The following is a 23,118-nucleotide window of genomic DNA, read 5'->3' on the forward strand; positions in this document are numbered from 1 at the left end:
CCGGGCCGAAGGCGGCGCTAAACCGCTGCGCCACCCGGGCCGCCCCAGTCCTCCTCGAACTCGCGCCGCCGACCGGAAGTCGGAGGAGGGGCGCGCCTTCCACACCGGAAGTCGCAGATGCAACTTGGGAAGCGTTTCCTTGTTTATAAGCCTTGCCACCAGTGTTCAACGAATCTAGTAAACGAAGAGAGCGGATTATGAAGATGACACGGATCCTAAAGTGCTTGGAAGCTCTGTGCAACTTTCGGCCGGAATCTGTGTTAGCGGCAGCTAACGGCGCCAGCTGTCGGGGGCGGTCCTCCGAGGGCTAGAAGACCCATCTCTATGGTCAAGCAAACCGAGAGCGGTCCTCTCTTCCCCACGTGGTGGGGCTGCGCATGAGCAGTAGCCGCTGCTCGGGAAACATGGCGGAGCAAGAGTGAGTGTTCGGGCTTTGAATCTCAGTGGGGTCTTGAGCATCTGGTGCCATCCACGGTGTTTATTCCTCCGCGGCGCGAATAGAAGGGTTCTTGTGGACTGAAGGAAGGACAAGAGAAAAGACTCCAGATTTCAAAGGGTGGGATGAGGAGTAAAGCCGTAGGGTTCGGGCTGGGTCAGACGGAGGAAGCCGCCGTCAAGCCCGAGTTACCTGGAGCGGCGGCGGCGGGCTGAAGAGTGCCGGACTTGGGTTCGCTCAGCCTGACGCAAGTACTACCCCTGCAGATGAGTCTACACCCATCCTAACCCCTCGGGGTTTCTCTAGAATCACGTAGCTGCTAGTGTCTTTAAAAGGCTGTGGCAGTAAAAGCTCCATGGAGGCCTAGTGAGGGCCAGTGGCCCCAGGGTTCGTGACCTTTCACTGCTTTAGGAACGAGGGAATGTTAAGGGGTCCATCTTGAGGACTAAAGTCAGAAACCACAGGTTTCAGGGAAGTCTGGCTTTAGGAATTTGAAGAGAGTAAGGTTTCTCGAAGCCGAAGAGATGATTCAGAATTAAATTTAAGGTTTGCTTTTTAGACACTTTAGCTGATTGCGATTTTCTTATCAGGCAAAGAAAAAAGATCCCTTTGGTTCCAGAAAATCTCCTGAAAAAAAGGAAGGCTTATCAGGCCCTTAAAGCCACTCAAGCAAAGCAGGCGCTTTTGAACAAGAAAGAGGTAATGAGGGGATCCCTGGGTGGCGCAGTGGTTTGGCGCCTGCCTTTGGCCCAGGGCGCGATCCTGGAGACCCGGGATCGAGTCCCACGTCGGGCTCCCGGTGCATGGAGCCTGTTTCTCCCTCTGCCTGTGTCTCTGCCTCTGTCTCTCTCTCTCTCTCTCTATCATAAATAAGTAAAAATTAAAAAAAAAAATTTTTTTAAGAAAGAGGTAATGATGGGGAACCAAGAGAGGGGAATTGGAATGTGTGTTTGGTGAGTTCTATGTAGGGTGTGTTAAACTCGATTTGGCGTCGTCGACAGTCCTGTCGCCATGTATTCTAACAGGTGTACGGTTCGTGTCTTCGTTTAACAGGTGTTTATGAAACGCTTTCTGCAGGCAAAATGCAGTAGAGTTTGTTAAGGAAAAAGTGGAGTGGAGATTGTACTATAGGTTCATACCAAGTGATATGAAAGACCACACATGCTTGTGTACCTGGAAGAAAATAATATTATTCTTAAAGGTGCCAAACAGTTTTTTGCTATTTGATAAACGTTTTTGGAAAACAGATATTTTGAAGTCAGGAAAATGAAACAAGCTCATGCTTATTCTGTACCTCATGATGCTTAACCCAGTGTTAGGTTCCATAAATATGTGTTGGTAAACGCTGGCTAACAGCATGTAAATTAACTTGTTTATTTATCAGAGGCTTTTCCTAGGAGTTTCAGAGTTTTCACATTTCCATCTTCACTTGGGTACCTCATTTTTCCTTTAAATAGAAAAGAAGGTGTTTGTTTGCTTAGGTTTGCAGGACATAATGGAAAATACATTCAATCAAGAGTGCCTGATGAATTACTATTGTAGAAATAAAAAATAAAGGCACAAAATGGTGATGATGGTCTCCCTTCTCTGCAGCAGAATAAAGGAAAAAAGCTCAAGTTTAAGCGACTGGAGTGGTTCCTACATGATTCCTGGCGGCAGCAGCGTGACAGGGTGCGCCTCAGACGCCTGGAAGTGAAACCTCATGGCTTAGAAGTGCCAGATAAACATTCCTTGGCCTTCATTGTACGCATCCAAAGGTGGGGAACTTGCCACATTCCCAAGGCTGAAGCAAATTGTTGGTTCAGCTTTAGACTCCTTTCTGGGGGAAGTGAGTTATAATAGGCTTTAAGACACTATGGCAAGTTGTGCCGGGAATTCAGGGTCAAGCACAACATGGTTTTTGTCTTTAAGGTTTAAGGAGAGTGACCTTAGGCAAACAGACACGAAAATACACCCAGTGCTGTGAAGGTTGACTGTTGTTGGGGCAGTACTGGTTCAGGACACTAAAACAGGGCCTTGAAGCTGAGACCTGCAAACATGGAAGGAATTCACAAATTTCAAGGAAGGCTTTCCAGGCATAGATGCAGAAAGTCCTGAATTGAGAGAATCAAGGCTTCTTTCTAGGAACTGAACCAAGGTCAAGTAAATGGAACATATTTAGTGCTGGGGAGAGTTCATAAAGCTTTTTTCTCACTTAATTGTACTTTACCCAGTCTACCTGCATGTACAGCTGCCTCCCTCTTTCCAGTACCCAGGCACCCAAACCAGAAAAGTGTGTGCTTTAAATATTTTTGAGTCCTCATTATTAACCTTCCTACCACTTCCCATAATCTCTTTCCTGGACTGTCGCATTAGCTTCCTAAGTTTCCCTGCTTCTGATGTCACACTTTCAGATCTGTCCTATATGCTCTCCTCAGTGATCATAAAGAAGAAAGGTGATTGTGTTTCCTTTCCCTAAAGTCTTTGTGCTGTTACTGCCCAGGGCAGCAAGTCCAGCTTCCTTTGCCTGACGTGCACAGCCCTACACACACACTCACACACCCCCAACACACACCGAATCAGGGCCACTCTCTGTGTTCTTATAGCACCTCAGGCATTGTTCCACATCATGTGAGAATGATCTGTTTACATAGCTGCCACCTCCTGACCTGTTAGACATAGTCTGTGTCTTGCTCTCTTGATGCCCTGTAGTGGCAAACATTTTATAGTTGCTTGCTGGCCTGACGTAAACTGAATAAAGCCTCTGCTGTTCATTTCAGGATTAATGGGGTGAGTTCACTGGTACAGAGGACCATTGCAAGGCTGCGCCTGAAGAAGATCTTCAGTGGTGTCTTTTTCAGAGTAACCCCCCAGACCATGAAGACACTGCGGATAGTGGAACCTTATGTGACCTGGGGGTGAGAAGATTTTTTGGGTGTGTGGATTCATATTAGATTGTATTTGAGCGTGATGAGAACACTACGATGCATGGGATACTCTTCTCTGAGGCTTGTGTTGGTGCTTGAAGAAATATTTTGTTGTGGGATCCCTGGGTGGCGCAGCGGTTTAGTTTAGCGCCTGCCTTTGGCCCCGGGCGCGATCCGGGATCGAGTCCCACGTCAGGCTCCCAGTGCATGGAGCCTGCTTCTCCCTCTGCCTGTGTCTCTGCCTCTCTCTCTCTCTCTCTCTCTCTCTCTCTCTCTCTCTCTCTCTCTCTGTGTGTGACTATCATAAATAAATTTTAAAAATTTTTTAAAAAAAAGAACTATTCTGTTGTGACCACAGTCACCAGAAATCAGCTGCCAGCCGTAGAACCTTGGAACGTGGGACAGGTAGAACAGGAGGTAGCAGAGCTGCTGATAATGTGCCATGAGCAGTACCGTGGCAGGGCTTGTTCACTTGTAGGCTGAGGCTGAGTAAGAGGGGTAGAAAGAAATTAATTTGGGGGGGGTCTTCAAACAGCTTGGGGCAGTGTTTATGTAAGAGTAGTGTTCCTTCAAATATTAAAACCTAGCAAAGGCCTGGATTTCTTTTTTTTTTTAAGATTTTATTTATTCATGAGAGACAGAGAGAGAGAGAGAGAGGCAGAGACACAGGCAGAGGGAGAAGCAGGCTCCATGCAGGGAGCCTAATGTGGGACTTGATCCCAGGATTCCAGGATTACGCCCTGGGTCGAAGGCGGCACTAAACCGCTGAACCACCCAGGGATCACCATAGCCTGGATTTAATTTCAAATTCTGGCACCATCTTGAGTAAGGGTTATATAAGGTGAGAGTCATGAACTGTAAGCCAGCGCTTATTTTATTTTTGCCTGGGAAAGTAAATTTTTTTTTTCGTGGTGAATGTTTATATCCATAAATTTTAATTTCTAATTACCTAGTCAAGGCCACTCTGGTTTTTGACCACCTTCTTCACTTGTGTAATTCCAAGCGTCCCAGCTGTAGTGTGATAACAGATTTCTTGGTGGGAAGAAGGGGGGTGTGGACAAATCTCTCCTTGGCCAGGCTGCAGGACTGAGACAGGCCAGTGTCGGTTAGAGTGCCAGGGGCTGATAAGGCTGTACTTCATTCTGCCTCACATAGATTTCCAAATCTGAAGTCTGTCCGGGAACTCATCTTGAAACGTGGACAAGCCAAGGTCAAGAATAAAACCATCCCTTTGACGGACAACACAGTGATTGAGGAGCATCTGGGTGAGTGTTCCACTTTACACGTCAGTTGGGGTACAAAGCAAGGATCTCTGGTCTTCTTGGTGTGGAATTTAGGTCATATCTTCTTGGGGTCCCAAGAACCTATCAGAGTGCCCAGCTTTGGCACGTAAGAGCCTCATAATATATACTGGAGAAGTGTTGAATAAAGGAATCTGTACCTTTTGTTTCTTAGGGAAGTATGGTGTTATTTGCTTGGAAGACCTCATTCATGAAATTGCCTTTCCGGGGAAGAATTTCCAGGCCATCTCTGCGTTCTTACGTCCTTTCCACCTCTCAATGGCCCGACATGCTACCAAGAACAGAGTGGGCTTCCTCAAGGAGGTGGGCTTACCTGGCTATCGAGGTGAAAGCATCAATCAGCTCATTCGGCAGCTGAATTAAACCCAGGTGAGGCAGGGCTGGAAACTGCCCTTTGGCTGGCTTTGATGGGCCATGTCTGTCCAGTTAAAAAAAATTGTTTTTGCATTTACCAGTATCTAAAAAGTAACTCTAGCAATGGGGGGAGAGAGAAGACTGGTAGCTACCAGTCTAACATGGAAATGTGCTTAGAACAGTGACTGCCTGGTCAGGACATGACACTATGTGTATCCAACAATTAAAGGCTAGAAAATGTCGAGTAGCAAAAAAAAATCTGTATCGCTGTGGTCATTTACCTGGAAATGGGGAGAGAATATTAAAAACCAGTTTCAAAAAGGACATGAAGATTTAAACCATCTATTTTGTTGAAAGTATCTTAACTTTTTGAAATTGCTTATTGTGATTAATCTGAGTTGCTTTCATTAAACTTATGTTAATGAAGTTGTGTTTTTCTTCCTCAGAATATCTGGAAGCACAGTGCATTGGTGGCATGTGTTTTGTCTTCTGGAATTGTTACCAGTATCTTCAAAGAAGATTATTTTCTGCTATATCTTCAGAAACTAGAGGGAGGGTCAAGGAAAAGATGATGATGCTCCTGGCAGGCACTTCTGACCACAGCAGTTTCAAGGAAAAATTCCAGTGTATTTTCCACATTGCCTGCCACTGCCACCTCTCAAATCAGCAGAGGACTCATGCCATAGAAGGAGTCCTGCTGCGTCACATCTTTTGTTCTGAGGTTTAATGGTGAACGAATACCCAAACGTTAATGGAAGACGGCAGTGGACCAAGCTCAGGGACATACTTGAACCTGGGGGTTCTGGGGCCTTGTTTTGGACAGACCTTGAAATAGTTACAAAGAAGAGCACAAAAACAGTGCTCAGCTGTCTCTGCTGTGAGTCCGTGTTCTAAATTTTTGGTGACAGCTTTGCGAGTTCTCACACTTGGCTGGCCCCTGAAGTGTATTTGGTGGCATCCTTCACCTAGCCTGCCATTGGCTTGGTCCATTGCTTTAGCTCAGGATCTTAACCTGTTCTTAGGTCTATGAGAAGGGAATAGCACTTTTCCCAGAAAACCTATACACTCAGATTTTTGCTTGGAAGTTTTGTATGTTCATAGACTCTTCTTAGGGATCCATGCACCTATGTAAGGAAGTCCTGCAATACCTGTATTGGTCACCTGGGCCCTGACATTGTTAGTCTTTGGTCTCATGGCCTGTGAAAGACCAAAGCTTACCAAGATAGCTTTTCCCCTTGAATCCAATTGGGTGTTTCCTAGGAACACAGTGGTAGGGCAGTCCCGGTGGCTCAGTGGTTTAGCACCGCCTTCAGCCCAGGGCATGATCCTAGAGACCCAGGATCAAGTCCCACATCGGGCTCCCTGCAGGGAGCCTGCTTCTCCCTCTGCCTGTGTCTCTGCCTCTCTCTCTCATGAATAAATAAAATCTTTAAAAAAAAAAAAAAAGTGGTAGGGATGCCTGGATGGCTCAGTAATTGAGCTCTGCTTTCAGCTCTGGGTGTAATCCTGGAGTTTGGGGATCAAGTCTCACATCAGGCTGAGGGGAGCCTGCTTCTTCCTCTACCTGTGTCTCTGCCTCTCTCTGTCTCTCATGAATTAAAAAAAAAAAAAAAAAAGGAACACTGGTAGATTTCCTGAGCCCCATGTACCATCTACCTCTGAGAAATGCCCACCATTTGTTTCTGCTGGGCTTCAGGATGGAATTTTCTTGGTTTGGCATGGATGAACGTAGTACTGTTAGGTCTTTTAGGCTTTAGGCAGTCTTAATTGGACCCTCTCCTTGCATAGTCTAGACTTCAACAAAAGTATTGCTGTCTACCCTGCTGGTAACAATGTAGCAGACCAACACTAGGGCTCTTGGGGTCATGAGACCTAGAAAACGGGGATCTGATCTTGCTTGTGTTGATCATCTGTGTCACTTTGTTGCTTCAGTTGCCATCTGAATAGTTGGTGAAGGTGTGCCAGCATAGGTAAGACTTGAAAACACACAACCGTTGTGTCCCCTGGTCCCTTAAAGGATCAGCTTTGCCGTACTTTTGGCTCATTCAGCCCTCAAACGTAACCGTGAGGTTGAGTTAGAAATACAACAATGCCTTAAAATGTGCCAGGTTGTGAGGTAATTAATTAGGTTGGTTGGCTCAAGAGAACCTGCCAGGAATAGATGTTAGAGCTTACACTTATATTTAAAGCATTGTGAAATCAAATTACTTTTAAATGACGTAAGGAAAAGCTATGGGAAAAGAGCATTTGTGAATGTTGGAAGCCCAGGGTTTCTATCACAGATCTGTTTTATACTAAATAAAGGAATATTTCCATTCTTACCTGCAAAATGGGGCTAGCTAGTCTAGCATGTGTGCCTCACAGTTGTTCAAAGGATTAAGCAATATAATAGCTTTAAACTTAAAATTCTAAGTTCTAAAAATTAATGTACTTCTGTGTCATGTACTGATATACCATTCCTTGAACAAGTTGTGGAACTGTATTTCTGGGGGAAAAAAAGAGTCTTATTGTATAATCTGTACATAGTATATGCTTATGTGAATGGTTCATGGCCACCAACACCCATTCCTGACACCATAAGCCATATATATATGTTCTAGGTGTAGGGAAAACCAACTAATTTCAGGAAGCAAGAGTAGGGGCTGTGAGCCATGTGGGCTGTTTAAAGAGACAAACTTGAGAAAGTGGTTGTAGGAGCTTTTCTTCTGTTCTAAACTTGGAGCCTGACCTTACTAATTCCCTGAACCAAAGAGTCCTAAGACTTGTTGTTGTTGATTGGCTTTTTTAATGCTTTGGGATTTCATTGATTTAATGTATCTTTGAAGTCCTTCTGGGGCCAAGTGTAATCATCAAACCTTTTATTAGCTGCTGATCTAGACAATGGCTATCTAAAATCAACAGCGTTTGGATCCCAAATTCGTTTCCATTACCACCAGAATAAGCTGAACCTGAAGATAAACACTGAGGTCCTCTTCCATTACTAATAAAATTCTGTGTGCGTCTTCAGTAGCATTGTAAGAAGGAAAACACATAGGGACGCCTGGGTGGCTCAGGGCTTGAGCTTCTCTTGGCTCAGGGCGTGATCCGGGGATCCAGGATAGAGTCCCCCCATTGAGCTTCCCGAGGGGAGCTTGCTTCTCCCTCTGCCTATGTCTCTACCTCTCTCACAAAACGAAAGAAGGAAAAAAAAAAGGTTCCTGAAAGGCTGTTAAGTATCTGACCTCTGCCGAGGTCGTGATCTCAGGTCCTGGGATAGAGCCTCCCCCCACCCCCACCCCCCGGCTCCCTGCCCATGGAGGAGTCTGCTGCTTCCTCTCCCCCTGCCCCTCCCCTGCTTGTGCTTATAAATAAAATCTTTTTTTTTTTTAATGAAAATATCAAAAAAAATAAAAAAATAAAATGAAAATATCTATGCATCGGGGACAGTGAAGTATGAGGTTTGTCGATTATAAGGGCTGAAACTGGGTATTTTAAAAATTTAATGAGGATCATGCTTCAGAAATACGGATACAGACGACCCCGATTATACTCCCAGGAGGCTTAAGTCCAGCCGAGATGAGTCCGGGCGAATGCACAAAAGATGAAAAACCATGGCCAGTATCCGGGGTCCGAGGTGACGCAGGCCACAGCCCCGCCTTCCGGGTCCAAGAGGTAAAGGACATGGAGCCTCAGAAACCCACTGCGGGCCATCGAGAAGGCGCAATCCCGCGTCCGCCGAGCAGGACTCGTCCACGCGGCTCGTCTCCCGGGACCCGGGGCCCGTGGTCTAGGGCGGCGATGCGGCGGCCTCGGCCGACCCCGCGGTCGACCCCGCGGTCGACCCCGCAGCCTCCCAGGGCTTGGGCCTCCGCGGGAGCTGCGACGCCGTGGGCTCGCCGTGGGTCGCCGCGATGTGGCGCCTCTCCAGGCCAGGGAGCTCCCGGCCCTGCTGGACCAGCTGCACGAGCTGCGCCAGGCTCACTGATGCCGAGGCCGACTCCGCGGGCGCGGGGCCGCAGCCCAGGCCGCTCCGACCGCCGGACCGCTCCATGCGCCGCTGCTCCGCCTCACCCGCAGCAGCGCGAATCGCTTCCGGGGCGGTGGGTGCAACCATCGGAGGCAATGGAGGGGGTTCGTGGAGCGTACCAAGCCGGCCCAGGAAGGGGGGGCACTTGAGAGCCGCGACCAGCTCCACGCACACGGAAAACTAGCCCACACCAGAGCCTGCAACGTGGCAGTGCTTTTTTTTTTAAGATTTTTTTTTTTAATTCAGAGAGTGAGAGGCAGAGACACAAGCAGAGGGAGAAGCAGGCTCCATGCAGGGAGCCCGGCGTGGGACTCGATCCCGGGGCTCCAGGATCACACCCTGGGCTGAAGGCGGCGCTAAAGCACTGAGCCACCGGGGGCTGCCCCCGTGCAGTGCTTTAGAAGGAACTCCAAGACTTGCACAGAACGGGCCACGCATGATCATGATGCTGGCAAAAAGACCCAATTTGGCACAGGGGCATAGGCTCCTCCTACAAACCTCTTTTCCTTTCTCTTCTTTTTTCTTCTTTCTTTTCTTTTCAGTAATCTCTTAGGGCTCGAATTCAGGCCCCGAGATGGAAAGTCGCGTGCCCCTCAGACTTAGCCAGCCAGGCACCCCAGTCCATACCTATTTTCACACTTGTGCGTAAGTGTGTACCTGCAGGGCACGTGTAGCGACAGACGGCCAGGCCAGGGGATCATCTCCGAGCCTGGCCTGACTCCGCAGCTCCACACAGAAAATAGCTGCGGAGAGACTTCCAGTGGCCTCCGGAGAACTGGGAGTTAAGTGACGGCAGAGCTTCGCCACTCTCCCCTTTTCCTGCCAACAAGACTCTGTGCCTGGTATTTTCAAAGAGGATGAGAAAAGATGAAAGCAGACCAGGTGTTCTACAGTCCCTCTGGCTCTCTGGAAAGTCAGTGCCGATTATTCTCAGGTTTCTAAGTTTATTGAAAGTTGGCCGGATCTGGCAAGCACTGCCTTCATCCTGTAATCAAGGTCTAATTACTTTTTTTCAGTCTAATTACTATTAACAGAACAAACAGATAAAGTAGACATTATCAAAGTAATGTCTCACGGGCACCATGTGTCTCCTGATGTGATGCCTTGAGGACACGATGGACGTGGGAATACTACATCTCTTCTGTGGTACTCCTGCCCAGAAGGTTCACTCTGAATCTCATCTGGAGGAAATGAACAGACCTTAGAGTGAGAGACATTCCACAAATGTCTTTATAAATGTCAATGTCATAAATGTCTTGGGATGCCCACAAAGACAGTTATTAAAATTCTGATCAGATGGTTGACTGTGCTGACTGCCTTCTGTGACTCCCTTCTGTGACCCCACCAGATCCTCTCTCCACCCTTATCCACTGAGTTTCCTGCACACCAATGTCTACAGACATTGCAATAGGCTCCCTTAACCTCTGGCTTTGCTTTTGGCTAGTGAGGGCCCCAGCAGAAGAAAGAAGGAGAAGGAGGTCAGGATACTTATTCCTCAACTTCCCTCCCTCCAGGATTCCCATGGGCCACAGGGTCCCTCTGCCAGGTCTCCAGCTTTGGGGCCCTGCATTGCTCCTTCCTCTCACCCCTTCAGGCTCATTGCCAGTTCCAGGTACTGCATTATCCCTTGAGATATCCTGTCATACTGCCACACCACTATAAATGGTCCCTTTATTAAATTCTCTTCAAATTACCCAATATATATGCATCGTCTACCTCCTGTCCACACTCACCCAAAATGGAATTGGCTCCAGGAACAGCCTCAGACAGAATACTGAGATTGGGTTGATCATAAATTCAAAGAGGACAGAGGAAGCCTCCTTGCCGAGGGAAAATGCCCCCGGAGAATCCACTGCATGCAGGTGTATCGCCATCACTCAGATTATCACTGGGGGTGGCAGGGTGAAGTGGAGAATACTGCATTGTTGAGATGGGGAGATGGCAGGCAACATGGCTGTGGCCCATCCTCACTATGGCCTGGACTCACTTGGCTTCTGAAGGCCACAAGGGAAGGAGAACTGGACATGATCAATGTCTGACAGGAGATGTGAGTGTGTAAACAGGACACCTTGATGGCACCTGGGAGGAGTCCCTCATCTCCTACAGGCAGGGAGGGCTCCAGTGGCTGAGGACTGGCACCTTGATGTCATCCTAAGCATTGCCAAGTTGCAAGGTGTCCAGCCCTTTAGGGTAGCATGAGAGGAGGCTCACATAGGGCACTGATGGGGGGAGGGGCGGGACTCTGAGAAGGAGACATTCTGGCAGACATGTGGTGCTTCTGTCCCTCTGGACATCAGCTTCAGGATCTCCCCACCTCCAATCCTCCCTGGCTCTTCTCAAGCTAGATCTCAGAACAGTCTGGGCAGAGAAGCACAGGGCCCACGCTGAGAGTACGCCCAGACAAGGGGTTATAGACCTTGCTAAACTGCCTTGGCAGGAGCCACAGCAGTATGTGTGGGAATGGGTTCTAAGGGAAATAGACCCAGGAGGGTGGAATGTAAGACTCAGTTTGGCCAAACTCAAGGCCATGGATGCTCATCTGGGATTTGGGATTTAATGTGTTTGGCTCGAGCACCTGAGAGAGGCATTAATAGTCTATGAGGTTGGTTAATTAAAGCCTGGACTTAATGGTAGCCTACAGTTAGTAAACTTGAAATGCCAGAATTTCCCTGGCATACTGTAGAGGAAGGAATCCAAAATCTCAGAAGGGTGGGAATGCTGGACTGGATTTATTGTGTGCAACCTGACTAGCCACCCTTCACATATATGTTAAGGGGGTCTGGAAAACCCTCCCTTCGCCAAAGCATTAAGAAATGCATTGCTAAGGGGCACCTGGCTGGCTCAGTCGGTAGAGCATGCAACCCTTGCTGTCAGAGTCGAGAGCTTGAGCCTCACATTGGGTGTAGAGTTTACTTAAGAAGAAGGAGAAGGAGAATAAAGATGAAGAAGAAGAAGAAGAAAGAAGAAGAAGAAGGGAAGAAAGAAGAAAGAAGAAGAAGAAGAAGAAGAAGAAGAAGAAGAAGAAGAAGAAGAAGAAAGAAGAAGAAGAAGAAGGGAAGAAAGAAGAAGAAGAAGGGAAGAAAGAAGAAGAAGAAGAAGAAGAAGAAGAAGAAGAAGAAGAAGAAGAAGAAGAAGAAGAAGAAGAAAGAAGAAGAAATGCATTGGTGAGAGCCACCTGCATCCTTGACTTGCTCTGATGGCTGTCCTCTGTAGGCTAGAGATGCTGTTGGAGGGCACTGGATTCAGTGGAACTGGATTATAGAATCTCAACCAGAATAATATAGTATCCTGATAGCATAAAGGCAAGGTGGTGATGCTTAACAGCCAAAGGCAAGGTAGCTATAATACCTCACAAAAAGACATGGGAAGAATGGTCACCATTGGACACAAGTAGAGTTGTGTGTGCTCTGGTCAGCCTCTTTTCCTAGGCATTTCAGGCCCTGTTCAATAGACCCATGGTGGCAGGGATGGAAGTTATGCTTTGGTTCAGTAACATAGTCTTCCCCTCTTTGAGGCGAATCTGGCTGTGCCCAGTGCTGCGGGCCCATCTTACATCCCAACCCTGGGTCCCTGATGAGGCACCATTCTCATCCATTTGTAGACTGATTTGACTGGGCCCTCCCAGCATGGGAGGGCTGTGCTTTATCCTCATGAGAACAGACACATATTCCAGGTATGAATTCACCCTCTCTGCCTCCAGTGCTTCTGTCAGCACCACCACCTTCTCTGCCTCCAGTGATTCCATCAGCACCACCATCCTGCCAGCCTCAGGTATTCTGATGGAGAGAATACCTTACCCATCACCATGGCATTCCACATAACATCACCTCCAACCAGAGCACACATTTCATTGCCAAAGAAATGTATAAATGAGCTCACTCCCAAGGCACTCACTGGTTTACCATGTGCCCATGACCCAAAAGCTCTGGCAAGATAGGATGGTGGATTGGCCTGCTGAAAACTCATCTAGAGCATAGCTGAGAAACTTCACCCTGCCAGACTGTGGGGCCGTCCTACTGGGTGCAGTGTATTCTTTAAACCATAACCACACATACAGCCAAGAGGTGGGGACAATAGGAGGCTCTTCACTATCATACTTAAAGAATTTGTTTCAACCCATTCCAATAATGGAAAGGACTCAGAGAGTTTGATGATCCTAGTACCCAAGGGAGAAACACTTCCACCATGCAACAGTCATAGTCCTGAGGACTTGGAAGCTGAGGTGGGCCCTGGACATTTTGGTTTCTCCTGCTACTGATCCAGTAGGCAGAGAAAGATACCTCTGTAATGTCTCGGTTGATTAAGCCCAATTCCTAGAGAAAATTAGGTTGCCACTGCACAATAGAGATGGGGCTAGATCTGGAGCCCAGGGCATTCACTGAGGTGCTTCTTCATAATCCTCCAACCAGTAGTCCAGGTCCACAGAAAACCAGCAACCCAAGAAGTCAAGACCACCTAAGGACTCAGACCCCATAGGAATACAAGTTCGAGTCACCCACCCACCAGGTAAAGAAACCGGTGCTGGCAAAGGATGAGGAGAGTGTCTCACTGAGGGTGAAAGCAGACCTTGTAACCCCAGCTTTCTCCTGCTAACTTAAGTAAAGAGTACTGGTGATAGCTAGCATTCCAGGTTTCAACGGGAGTATGGTCAAATCGCTGTCCCCTCTCAATTACATGGTAGCTGATGAGACACCGTGTGTCCTCGGTGCTGGGGCATGTTTTTTTTTTTTTTAAGATTATTTATTTATTCATGAGAGACACACAGAGAGAGGGAGAGAGAGAGAGAGGCAGAGACACAGGCAGAGGGAGAAGCAGGCTCCATGCAGGGAGCCCGATGTGGGACTCGATCCCGGGTCTCCAGGATCACGCCCTGGGCTGAAGGCGGCGCTCAACCGCCGAGCCGACCCAACGATCCCCATGGGGCATGGATTTTTTATCTGGACAAAAGAGGTGCTTCCCTGTGACCCTTCAGAACCCCGTGTCCGTACCCCCTCCCCCCCCCCCCCCCCCGCGGCCGCACACGCCAGCCCTGTCCCTGGGAAGCTGAACCGCATCAGGGGAGGCCTACACCCCCCGTGGAGATAGCGGAGCGACAGCCGGGGCAGAAGATGGGAGGAGCCAAGTCCGAATTCTCCCGCGGCTCTAGCTGCTGGCTCAACATAGACCGTGTCCCTGGACCAGGGGTCCCAGCTGTTGCCAGGCACCCCGCCCCCCGCCCGCACACGGCTCTCTCGGGCTCTGGGTTCCCCTAATGGCTCCCCCCTTGGCCCCTTCAGACCCAGGTGCTGGCTCCCACCTTTAGCAGCTCTGGGGTGCTCTTCCAGCTCCGGTGGTTCCCTAGACCGCACCCACGCTCTTATAGTCCTTTTATTATTAAGCTCTCTTCACATTCCCCATGTGTGTTCCTGCTGGGACCCTGGGACATAGTGTGGATTTGAGTTAGGGTTAGTTTTGGTGGTGAGCGTCAGAAAACCCAAAATAAAACTGTTTACACAAGATAAAACTTTCTAAGTTCTTTCTCATGTAAATTGCACGTGGTATTGAGCAAGCCAAAGCTTGTGCCGTGGCCCCTTGAACTTTAGATCATACTATATGTGCATCCTTTAATCCTCTTTAAATTAGCATCATAACTGAGACATCCCCCACCCCCACCCCATGTCCTTATAAACTACCGAAAGAAAGAAACAAGACATGGCTCAAGTGTCATCTTTTTTTTTTTTTTTTTTTTTTTTAGATTTTATTTAAGAGGGACACACACACAGAGAGAGAGAGGCAGAGACACAGATAGAGGGAGAAGCAAGACTCCATCTGGATCAAGCCCTGAGCCTAAGGCAGATGCTCAACTGCTGAGCCACCCAGGTGCCCATCACGGGTCATCTTCTAAATCACTTTTCCTAATGCTCACAGCAACTTCAGAAGGATGATCTCCCTCTCTCAGCACCCCAGTGTCTATCCCTGCACACACACTTCAGTCATGACGTCTATAAATGCTCCAAGTCCCTTATCTGTTTGTGAGCCTGTCTCCTTCCTTGATTGCTGGAAGCATCTCATTTTGTCTTATTATCCCCAGCTCTAATTCCTGGCATAACACAGACACCAATAAATGACAAGGATATTTTAAGGCCTGCATAATATTTCATCATATAGAGGCACCCTAGTTGATTTAGCTACTTCTTTGTTATTAAACATTAAGGTGATTTTTATTTTATTTTTAGACAGAGAGAGAGCACACGAGTTGAGGGGAATCAGCAAAGGAAGAGCAAGAAGCAGACTCCCCACAAGGCAGCTGGATCCCAAACCCTGAGACCATGTTCGGAGTCAAAGGCAGATGCTTAACCAACTGAGCCACCCAGGCATTCCCAGGTGATTTTTTTTTTTTTAAGATTTTTATTTATTCATGATAGACATAGAGAGAAGCAGAGACACAGGCAGGGGGAGAAGCAGGCTCCATGCCGGGAGCCCAACGCCGGGACTCGATCCCGGGACTCCAGGATCACACCCTGGGCCAAAGGCAGGCACCAAACCGCTGAGCCACCCAGGGATCCCCTAATTTTTATTTTGTATTATAACCATCATGGTAGGATTTTTATCTGATCAGTGAAATAAGTACCCCTGTCAGTAGTAAGTGGAAGAGACTTCTATGTACTCTTTCAGCACACACACATACTGATCTCTGCCTCTCTGGTTGCAATCTTCTAATTACAATCAGACTACATTTCCTTAATTTTCTTTTTCCACATCCTATGTGGCTCATGTCAGTGTAGAAGGGCCCTTGATTTTCTTTTTAAAGATTTTATTTATTCATGAGAGGCAGAGAGAGAGAGAGAGAGGCAGAGACACAGGCAGAGGGAGAAGCAGGCTCCATGCAGGGAACCCAATGTGGGACTCGATCCCGGGTCTCCAGGATCACGCCCTGGACTGAAGGCGGTGCTAACCACTGCACCACCCGGGGCCCTTGATTTTCTATCTGCGCATATGACCAAAAAGGGGGAGACAGGGATAATCTGCCGCGTGCAGGCACTCAGATGGGTACTCCTAGAGGCCAACCTTGTAAAAAGACACCTGGAGAGAGACCCGTTAACACATCCTGTAGTGAACTCCCAGCCACACTGCTTGCTGCCAGGGAAACTTCAGCCATGGAACTTCGTTTTTCTGAGTCTCAGTTTCCCCAGCTGTAAACAGGGAAATGAACACCCAATAGAGTGGTTGTGAGCATCCAAAGAGAGGTCTGTAAACAGTCCTTGGCTCTTTGCAGCGGGTCAGCAAATGGCAGGTTTAATCCCAAGTGAGGAGCTCAGAGAAGGATTTCAGCTCTGACATTCCGGGCCGGCGAGTCAGGCCATCCTCACCGCGCGGGGCAAGGGCGTCTTTAGGATCGGCAAGACTGGCCTCCGAGGGAGATTCCTGGGGTTCCCGGAAGCAGAGGACCTACGAGAGACGGGGCACAGGAAGCCTGCAAGCCGGCCTGGGCCGGGAGCTGGGGGTGGGCCAGCGACTGGAGCTGGCCGCAGCCGCTGCCGCAGCGGGGAGGGGAGGAGGCTGGCCCCGGCCTCTGCTTCCACCCCATCCCTGCGAAGGTCTCAAAACCCCAAGGAGGCCAGAGGGCTCCTTCCCCCGTGTCATGTGGTGACGGAGCCCGGGCCAGCTCCTTCCCAGGCTGGAGGGCGGGAGAGTCGTTAGGGACACCTGCCTCCCCCGCCCCCACCCGGCGGGACCCAGCGCACCTGCGCGCGGGCTGCGCCTGGGAACACGTGGCGCCGCAGGCCTCCAGGCCGGGGGAGGCGGCGGGAGCGCGGCCGCAGGGGCCCCTGCCCACGTCCGAGGGTGCCAACCACTGTTAAAGCAGCCCCCGACGGAAATGGGCTGAGGCTGGCACCAGCACAAAGAAGGTGGGGAGCCAGCAAGAAGTAAACCCGCCAACATAAAAGATGCTGACATGGAGAAGGTTTCACAAATAAGTGACAGGAAGGATTTTTCAATTAATAATCCTGGGATAATCGATGAGCTCATTGGGGGAAAAATTGAATTTAGATGCATATCTTCTATCATACACCAAAAGTAATCCCATAGAGTTAAGTGGTGGTGGGGTTGTGGGGATTAAACTCCACACCACAGAAAGAGTAGAATGTATGGGTTGTCTAGAGGGGCGGGGGGTGGGACTTTCTAGACTTTTCTTTTTTTTTTTTAAGTTTTATTTATTTATTCATGAGAGACACCGAGAGAGGCAGAGACACAGGCAGAGGGAGAAGTGGGCTCCCTGCAGGCGCCCGATGTGGGACTCGTGGGGGATCCCAGAATCCCGCTTTAAGCCAAAGGCAGAGGCTCAACCGCTAAGCCACCCAGGAGTCCCTAGACTTAAAAGGGATGAGGTAATTCCCATTAGGAAAGATGGATGTGAGACCCCTGGGTGACTCAGTGGTTGAACGTCTGCCTTTGGCTCAGGTCGTGAACGCAGCGTCCTGGGATCAAGTCCCACATCAGGCTTCTCCTAAGAAGACTGTGTCTTCTGTCTCTATGTCTCCTATGAATAAATAAATAAAATCTTTTAAAAATACATAAATAAATAAATTAGCATAACAGATGTATTATCAGGGAACCTTAGATGCTCAGTGATGTGAGCTGACAGCCAAGAAAGAATTCTTGAGAATTGTGGTACAATTCTCACCACAATTCACCACAATTCACCACAATTCACCACAATTTGTGGTGATGTCTTTGGTGCAAAAAGGTGGTTTAATTAAAGCACAGGGACAGGACCTTGGGCAGAAGGAGCTGCACCCGGGTCATGAAGAGTGGCCCATTATATACTTTCAAGTTGGGAGGGGGTTAGGGAGAACGAATCTCTAAGGAATTTTGGAAGCAAGGTTTCCAGGACCTTGAAGGGGCTAGTTGTTGTTAGGAAAAGGTCATTTATTACCATCTAATAAAATCTGTCCCGAGACCCTTCAGATGTGTATCGGTGGGACCTTTGCTTGAGGGATAATTGCCACCATGTATCTTGGGATGGTTAGAGATAAAGGAAATTTCTAAAGGAATTTTTATATCTTAAAGTAGGTTTATAGAATCCTGGGGCGGGGGTGGGGTGGGTCAGTTTGGGCTAGGATTGCTTTTGCCCTTAGCAAAGTGTCAATATGGATATAAAGGCAGTTGAGCACCTATAGGAATGTCACTCTGCCTGTTTCCAGGACTTGTCAATAGGCTATAGATAGTAAGGAAATTTAATAATTTTTCTTCTGTCTTTGTTTCCCACATCACTCAACACCACTAATCATTAGGGAAATGAAGATCGAAACCACAATGAGATAACACTTCACACTCACTGGGATGGCCACTATTAAAAAAAAAAAAGTCACAAGTGTTGGCAAGGATATGGAGAAACTGGAACCCTTGTACACTGTTGTAGGAATAGAAAGTGGTCCAGATGCTCTGTAAAACAGTTTGACAGTTCCTCAAAAAATTAAAAACAGGGGCGCCTGAGTGCCTCAATTGGTTAGGCATCTGCCTTCAGCTCAGGTCATGATCCCAGGGCCCTGGGATCAAGCCCCACATCAGGCTCCTGACTCAGCAGAGAGGCTGTTTCTCTCACTCCCCCATGCTTATGCTCTCTCTCTCTCTCTCTCTCTCTTTCTCTCTCCTATCTCTCTCTCTAAAATAAATAAATAAAATCTTTTTAAAAAATTAAAAACATGAAAAAAACTTGAAAAAAAATTAAAAACAGAGATGCCTGGGTGGCTCAGCAGTTAAGCATCTGCCTTCAGCTCAAGGCATGATCCTGGGTCCAGGGATGGAGTCCCACATCTGGCTCCCTGTGAAGAGCCTACTTCTCCCTCTGCCTGTGTCTCTCTCTGCTTCTCTCTGTGTGTCTCTCACGAATAAATAGATTAAATCTTTTTAAAAAATTGAAAACAGTTACCATATGATCTAGCAATTCTACTTCTGGAAACATATACAAAAATAATTGAAACAGGGTCTTGAAGAAATATTTATACACCCATGTTCATAACAGCCTTATCAATAATACTAAAACATGGAAGCAACCATTGAGAAATGTCCATTGAGAGATACTGGATAAGAAGCAAAATGAGGGGTCTCTTTTCCTCCCCAGCTGCTTGAAGCTCGGCTGCCATCATAAATGACACAGTAACTATCCACCAGGAAGTTCATGACCAACTGACTACTTCAGTGGAAACAGATGGTCATTGATGTTCTTCACCCTGGGAAGGCAACAGTACCTAAGACAGAAATTCGGGAAAAACTAGCCAAAATGTACAAGACCACACCAGATGTCATATTTGTATTTAGATTCAGAACCCATTTTGGTGGTGGCAATACAACTGGCTTTGGCATGATTTATGATTCCTTGGATTACACAAAGAAAAATGAACCCAAACATAGACTTGCAAGACACGGCCTGTATGAGAAAAAAAAAGATGTCAGGAAAACAGCACAAGGAATGCAAAAACAGAATGAAGAAAGTCAGGGGGACTGCAAAAGCCAATATTGGTGCTGGCAAAAAAGTGAGCTGGAGATTGGACAACAGAAGGAGTAAAGATTCTGCAGTGGCTTTATCTGTGGTGATTGTGCAAGATTTTTCATGAGAGGATTAATAAACTAAGAATGCTAAAAAAAAAAAAAAAAGCAAAATGTAGTATATTCATACAATGGAATATTCAACTCTAAAAAGGACAGAAATTCTAACACTTACCACAACATAATGGATGACATTATGCTAAGTGAAATAAACTAGGCACAAAAAGACAAATTCTGTATGTTTCTCTCATAAAGACAGCAAACAGAATGGTGGTTGCCACAGGCTGGGGGGTGGAGACAGAATGGAGAGTTAGTATCTAATGGGGACAGAGTTTCAGTTTTGCAAGATGAAAATATTTCTAGAGCTGGATGGTGGTGATGTTCACACAACAATATGAATGCACTTACTACCATCAAGCTGTACACTTAAAAATGGTTCGGATGGTAAAGTTTATATTAAGTGTACTTTACCACAAATGAAAAAAAAAGGTGGGGGGCACCTGATGGCTCAGTTAAGTGTCTGCCTTTGGCCTGGTTATGATCCTGAGATGCTGGGATGGAGCTCCACATCGGGCTCCCTGACCCAAGGGGTACCTGTCTCTCTCTCCCTCTGTCCCTCCACTCTGCTCCTGCTCCTGCTCTCTCTCAAATTAAAAAAACAAAAAACAAAACAAAACAAAAAACCTTAATATTTGGTCTGCTTTCAGGCACCGGGGTGGCTCTCCCTCTTGCTCTACGTGTGCACTCTCTATGTCAAATAATAAAATCATTTTCTTTAAAGATTTAATTATTTATTTATTCATGAGAGACACAAAGAGAGAGAGAGGCAGAGATACCGACAGAGGGAGAAGCAGGGCCCCCACAGGGATCTTGATGTGGGACTTGATCCTGGGACTTGATCGTGGGACTTGATCCCAGATCCCAGGATCATGCCCCGAGCTGAAGGCAGATGCTCAACCGCTGAGTCACCCAGGCGTCTCAAATAAAATCATTTTTAAAACAAGATTTGGGGGCAGCCCTGGTGGCTTAGCGGTTTAGCAACGCCTTCAGCCCAGGGCCTGATCCTGGAGACCCAGGATCGAGCCCCACATTGGGCTCCCTGCATGGAGCCTGCTTCCCCCTCTGCCTGTGTCTCTGCCTCTCTCTCTATGTCTCTCATGAATAAATAAATAAAGTCTTTAAAAAAAAAAAAACAAGATTTGTATCCTGTTTATTTGAACTCTGTTGTAATGTAACATAATATACATATATACACATGTATATTCATATATATAGAGAGAAAAAGAACATTGACTTACTTCTTATGTAAAAGATTGGCACTAAGGCTCTCACAGATTATCTTGTCTAAATATCACAGGATTCCTTTGAAGTATTATTACTCCCATTGTACAGAGAGGAAAGTCAGGATTAGGGAAGTAAATGATTTGGGAGAAAATCACACAACTACTAAATGATGAATGGAAAGCCAGGTGTTCTGGCCTTACAGTCCCCACTCTGAACCAAACTGTCCTATATCCCATGTCATTAAACATTCTCTGAAAACATGATTCTAAAGATTTTATTTATTTGAGAGAGAAAACGAGAGACAGAGCAAGGGCAGAGGGAGAGGGAGGGGGAGGGGCAGAGCTAGAGGGAGAAGCAGGCTCCCCACTGAGCAGGGAGCCCAAAGGGCTCCATCCCAGGACCCCATGATCATGACCTGAGCCAAAGGCAGGTGCTTAACCTGCCTAAGCCACCCAGGCGCCCCTGAAAACATGATTTTAAAAGGTGCTTCATAAGATTCACTAATATAGATAAATATGAATTCCTTTAGTCCTTCCCCCAGCATTGTTTCTCTTGCTTTTGGAATATAATACTTCAAAGAACATTTTTGTGCATAAATCTTTGTCTCATTTCATTAGGGCATATACCTAGATGTGAAGTTTCAGGGTCAAAATGACAGCCATTTAGCTAACTAAACTAAAATTTAGTTTTAGTGTCACTGAAAGTGGCATTTATAAAGAGGTTGGTTTTGGGGGTTTTATTTTGTTTGTTTGTTTCTTTTCTAAGAGTTCATTTTAAGTAATCTCTACACCCAATATGGGGCTTGAACTTATACCCCGGGATCAAGATCTCATGGTCTACAAACTGAGCCAGCCAGATGCCCCTAAAGAGTATGTATATATGTATGTATGTATGTATGTATTTTTTTAAGATTTTATTTTTTTGGGATCCCTGGGTGGCGCAGCTGTTTAGCGCCTGCCTTTGGCCCAGGGCGCGATCCTGGAGACCCGGGATCAAATCCCACGTCGGGCTCCCGGTGCATGGAGCCTGCTTCTCCCTCTGCCTGTGTCTCTGCCTCTCTCTCTCTCTCTGTGACTATCATAAATAAATTTTAAAAAAATTAAAAAAAACTTATTATAAAAGATTTTATTTTTTTAAACAAATAATTCAGGGTTTTTTTTTTTTTTACAGATTTTTTTAAAATTTTATTCATGAGAGACACAGAGATAGAGAAGCAGAGACATAGGCAGAGGGAGAGAAGCAGGCTCCATGCAGGGAGATCCCAGGACTCCAGAATCATGACCTGGGCCAAATGCAGACGCTCAACCACTGAGCCACCCACGCATGCCCGTTTGTTTTTTTTTTTAAGAGTTTATTTTTATTTTTAATTTATTTATTCATGAGAAACACAGAGATAGAGAGTGAGGCCGAGACAGAAGCAGGCTCCATGCAGGGAGCCCAACGTGGGACTCAATCCGGGTCTCCAGGACCACACCCTGGGCGGAAGGCGGCGCTAAACCGCTGAGCCACCCGGGCTGCCCAAGAATTTATTTTTAAAAGGGGGTCAGGGGGGATCCCTGGGTGGCGCAGCGGTCTAGCGCCTGCCTTTGGCCCAGGGCGCGAGCCTGGAGACCCGGGATCGAATCCCACGTCGGGCTCCCGGTGCATGGAGCCTACTTCTCCTTCTGCCTATGTCTCTGCCTCTCTCTCTCTCTCTCTCTCTCTCTCTCTCTCTCTCTCTCTCTCTCTGTGACTATCATAAAAAAAAAAAATAAATAAAATAAAAGGGGGTCAGGGACGCCTGGGTGACTCAGTGGTTAAGCATCTGCCTTCAGCTCAGGTCATGATCCCAGGGTCCTAGGATGGAGTTCCGGATTGGACTCCCCGCAGGGAGCCTGTGTCTTGTAAATAAATAAAATATTTTAAAAATAAAAAATAAAAGGGGTTCAAGGAAAGGGAAAGGGAATACATGGGAAATCTCCGAAACATCCCCTAAATTTTGATGTAAACCTGAAACTGCTCTAAGAAATAAATTCTATTTTTCGGGCAGCCCAGGTGGCTCAGCGGTTTAGCGCCGCCTTCAGCCCAGGGCGTGATCCTGGAGACACAGGATTGAGTCCCACGTCGGGCTCCCTGCATGGAGCCTGCTTCTCCCTCTGCCTGTGTCTCTGCCTCTGTGTCTCTCATGAATAAATAAATAAAATTTAAAAAATAAATAAATTCTATTTTTAAATGTGGGTGTGTGCGGGTGGGTGGTTGAGGTGCTGTAACAACATGGAAAGAAGCATGTTGGGCTTCTTGGCCACAGTAAGGCCCCGCATC

The 23,118-nt window shown here is 47.2% G+C and overlaps 1 protein-coding gene and 1 pseudogene across 2 annotated transcripts; both read left to right on the forward strand.

Annotated features, from left to right (window-relative positions):
• The first annotated feature begins 100 nt into the window (after nt 1-100).
• On the forward strand, nt 101-7,327 carry RPL7L1 (ribosomal protein L7 like 1). Of its 2 annotated transcripts, none has more exons than XM_025990924.2 (7): nt 101-418; nt 1,027-1,135; nt 2,030-2,193; nt 3,196-3,333; nt 4,498-4,607; nt 4,798-5,012; nt 5,444-7,327. In XM_025990924.2, the coding sequence occupies exons 1-6, from the start codon at nt 378-380 to the stop codon at nt 5,004-5,006; spliced, it is 771 nt and encodes a 256-aa protein (XP_025846709.1). In that variant the 5' UTR covers nt 101-377; the 3' UTR covers nt 5,007-5,012; nt 5,444-7,327. The 2 variants fall into 2 exon arrangements, with proteins under 2 accessions (XP_025846709.1, XP_025846710.1); XM_025990925.2 differs by having other exon boundaries at nt 104-418; nt 2,033-2,193.
• Nucleotides 7,328-9,577: 2,250 nt separating this feature from the next.
• Nucleotides 9,578-19,601, forward strand: LOC112914167 (small ribosomal subunit protein eS24 pseudogene; annotated as a pseudogene).
• Nucleotides 19,602-23,118: the final 3,517 nt, after the last annotated feature.

Source organism: Vulpes vulpes, chromosome 1 (assembly GCF_048418805.1).
Source record: "Vulpes vulpes isolate BD-2025 chromosome 1, VulVul3, whole genome shotgun sequence".
NCBI lineage: Eukaryota > Metazoa > Chordata > Mammalia > Carnivora > Canidae > Vulpes > Vulpes vulpes.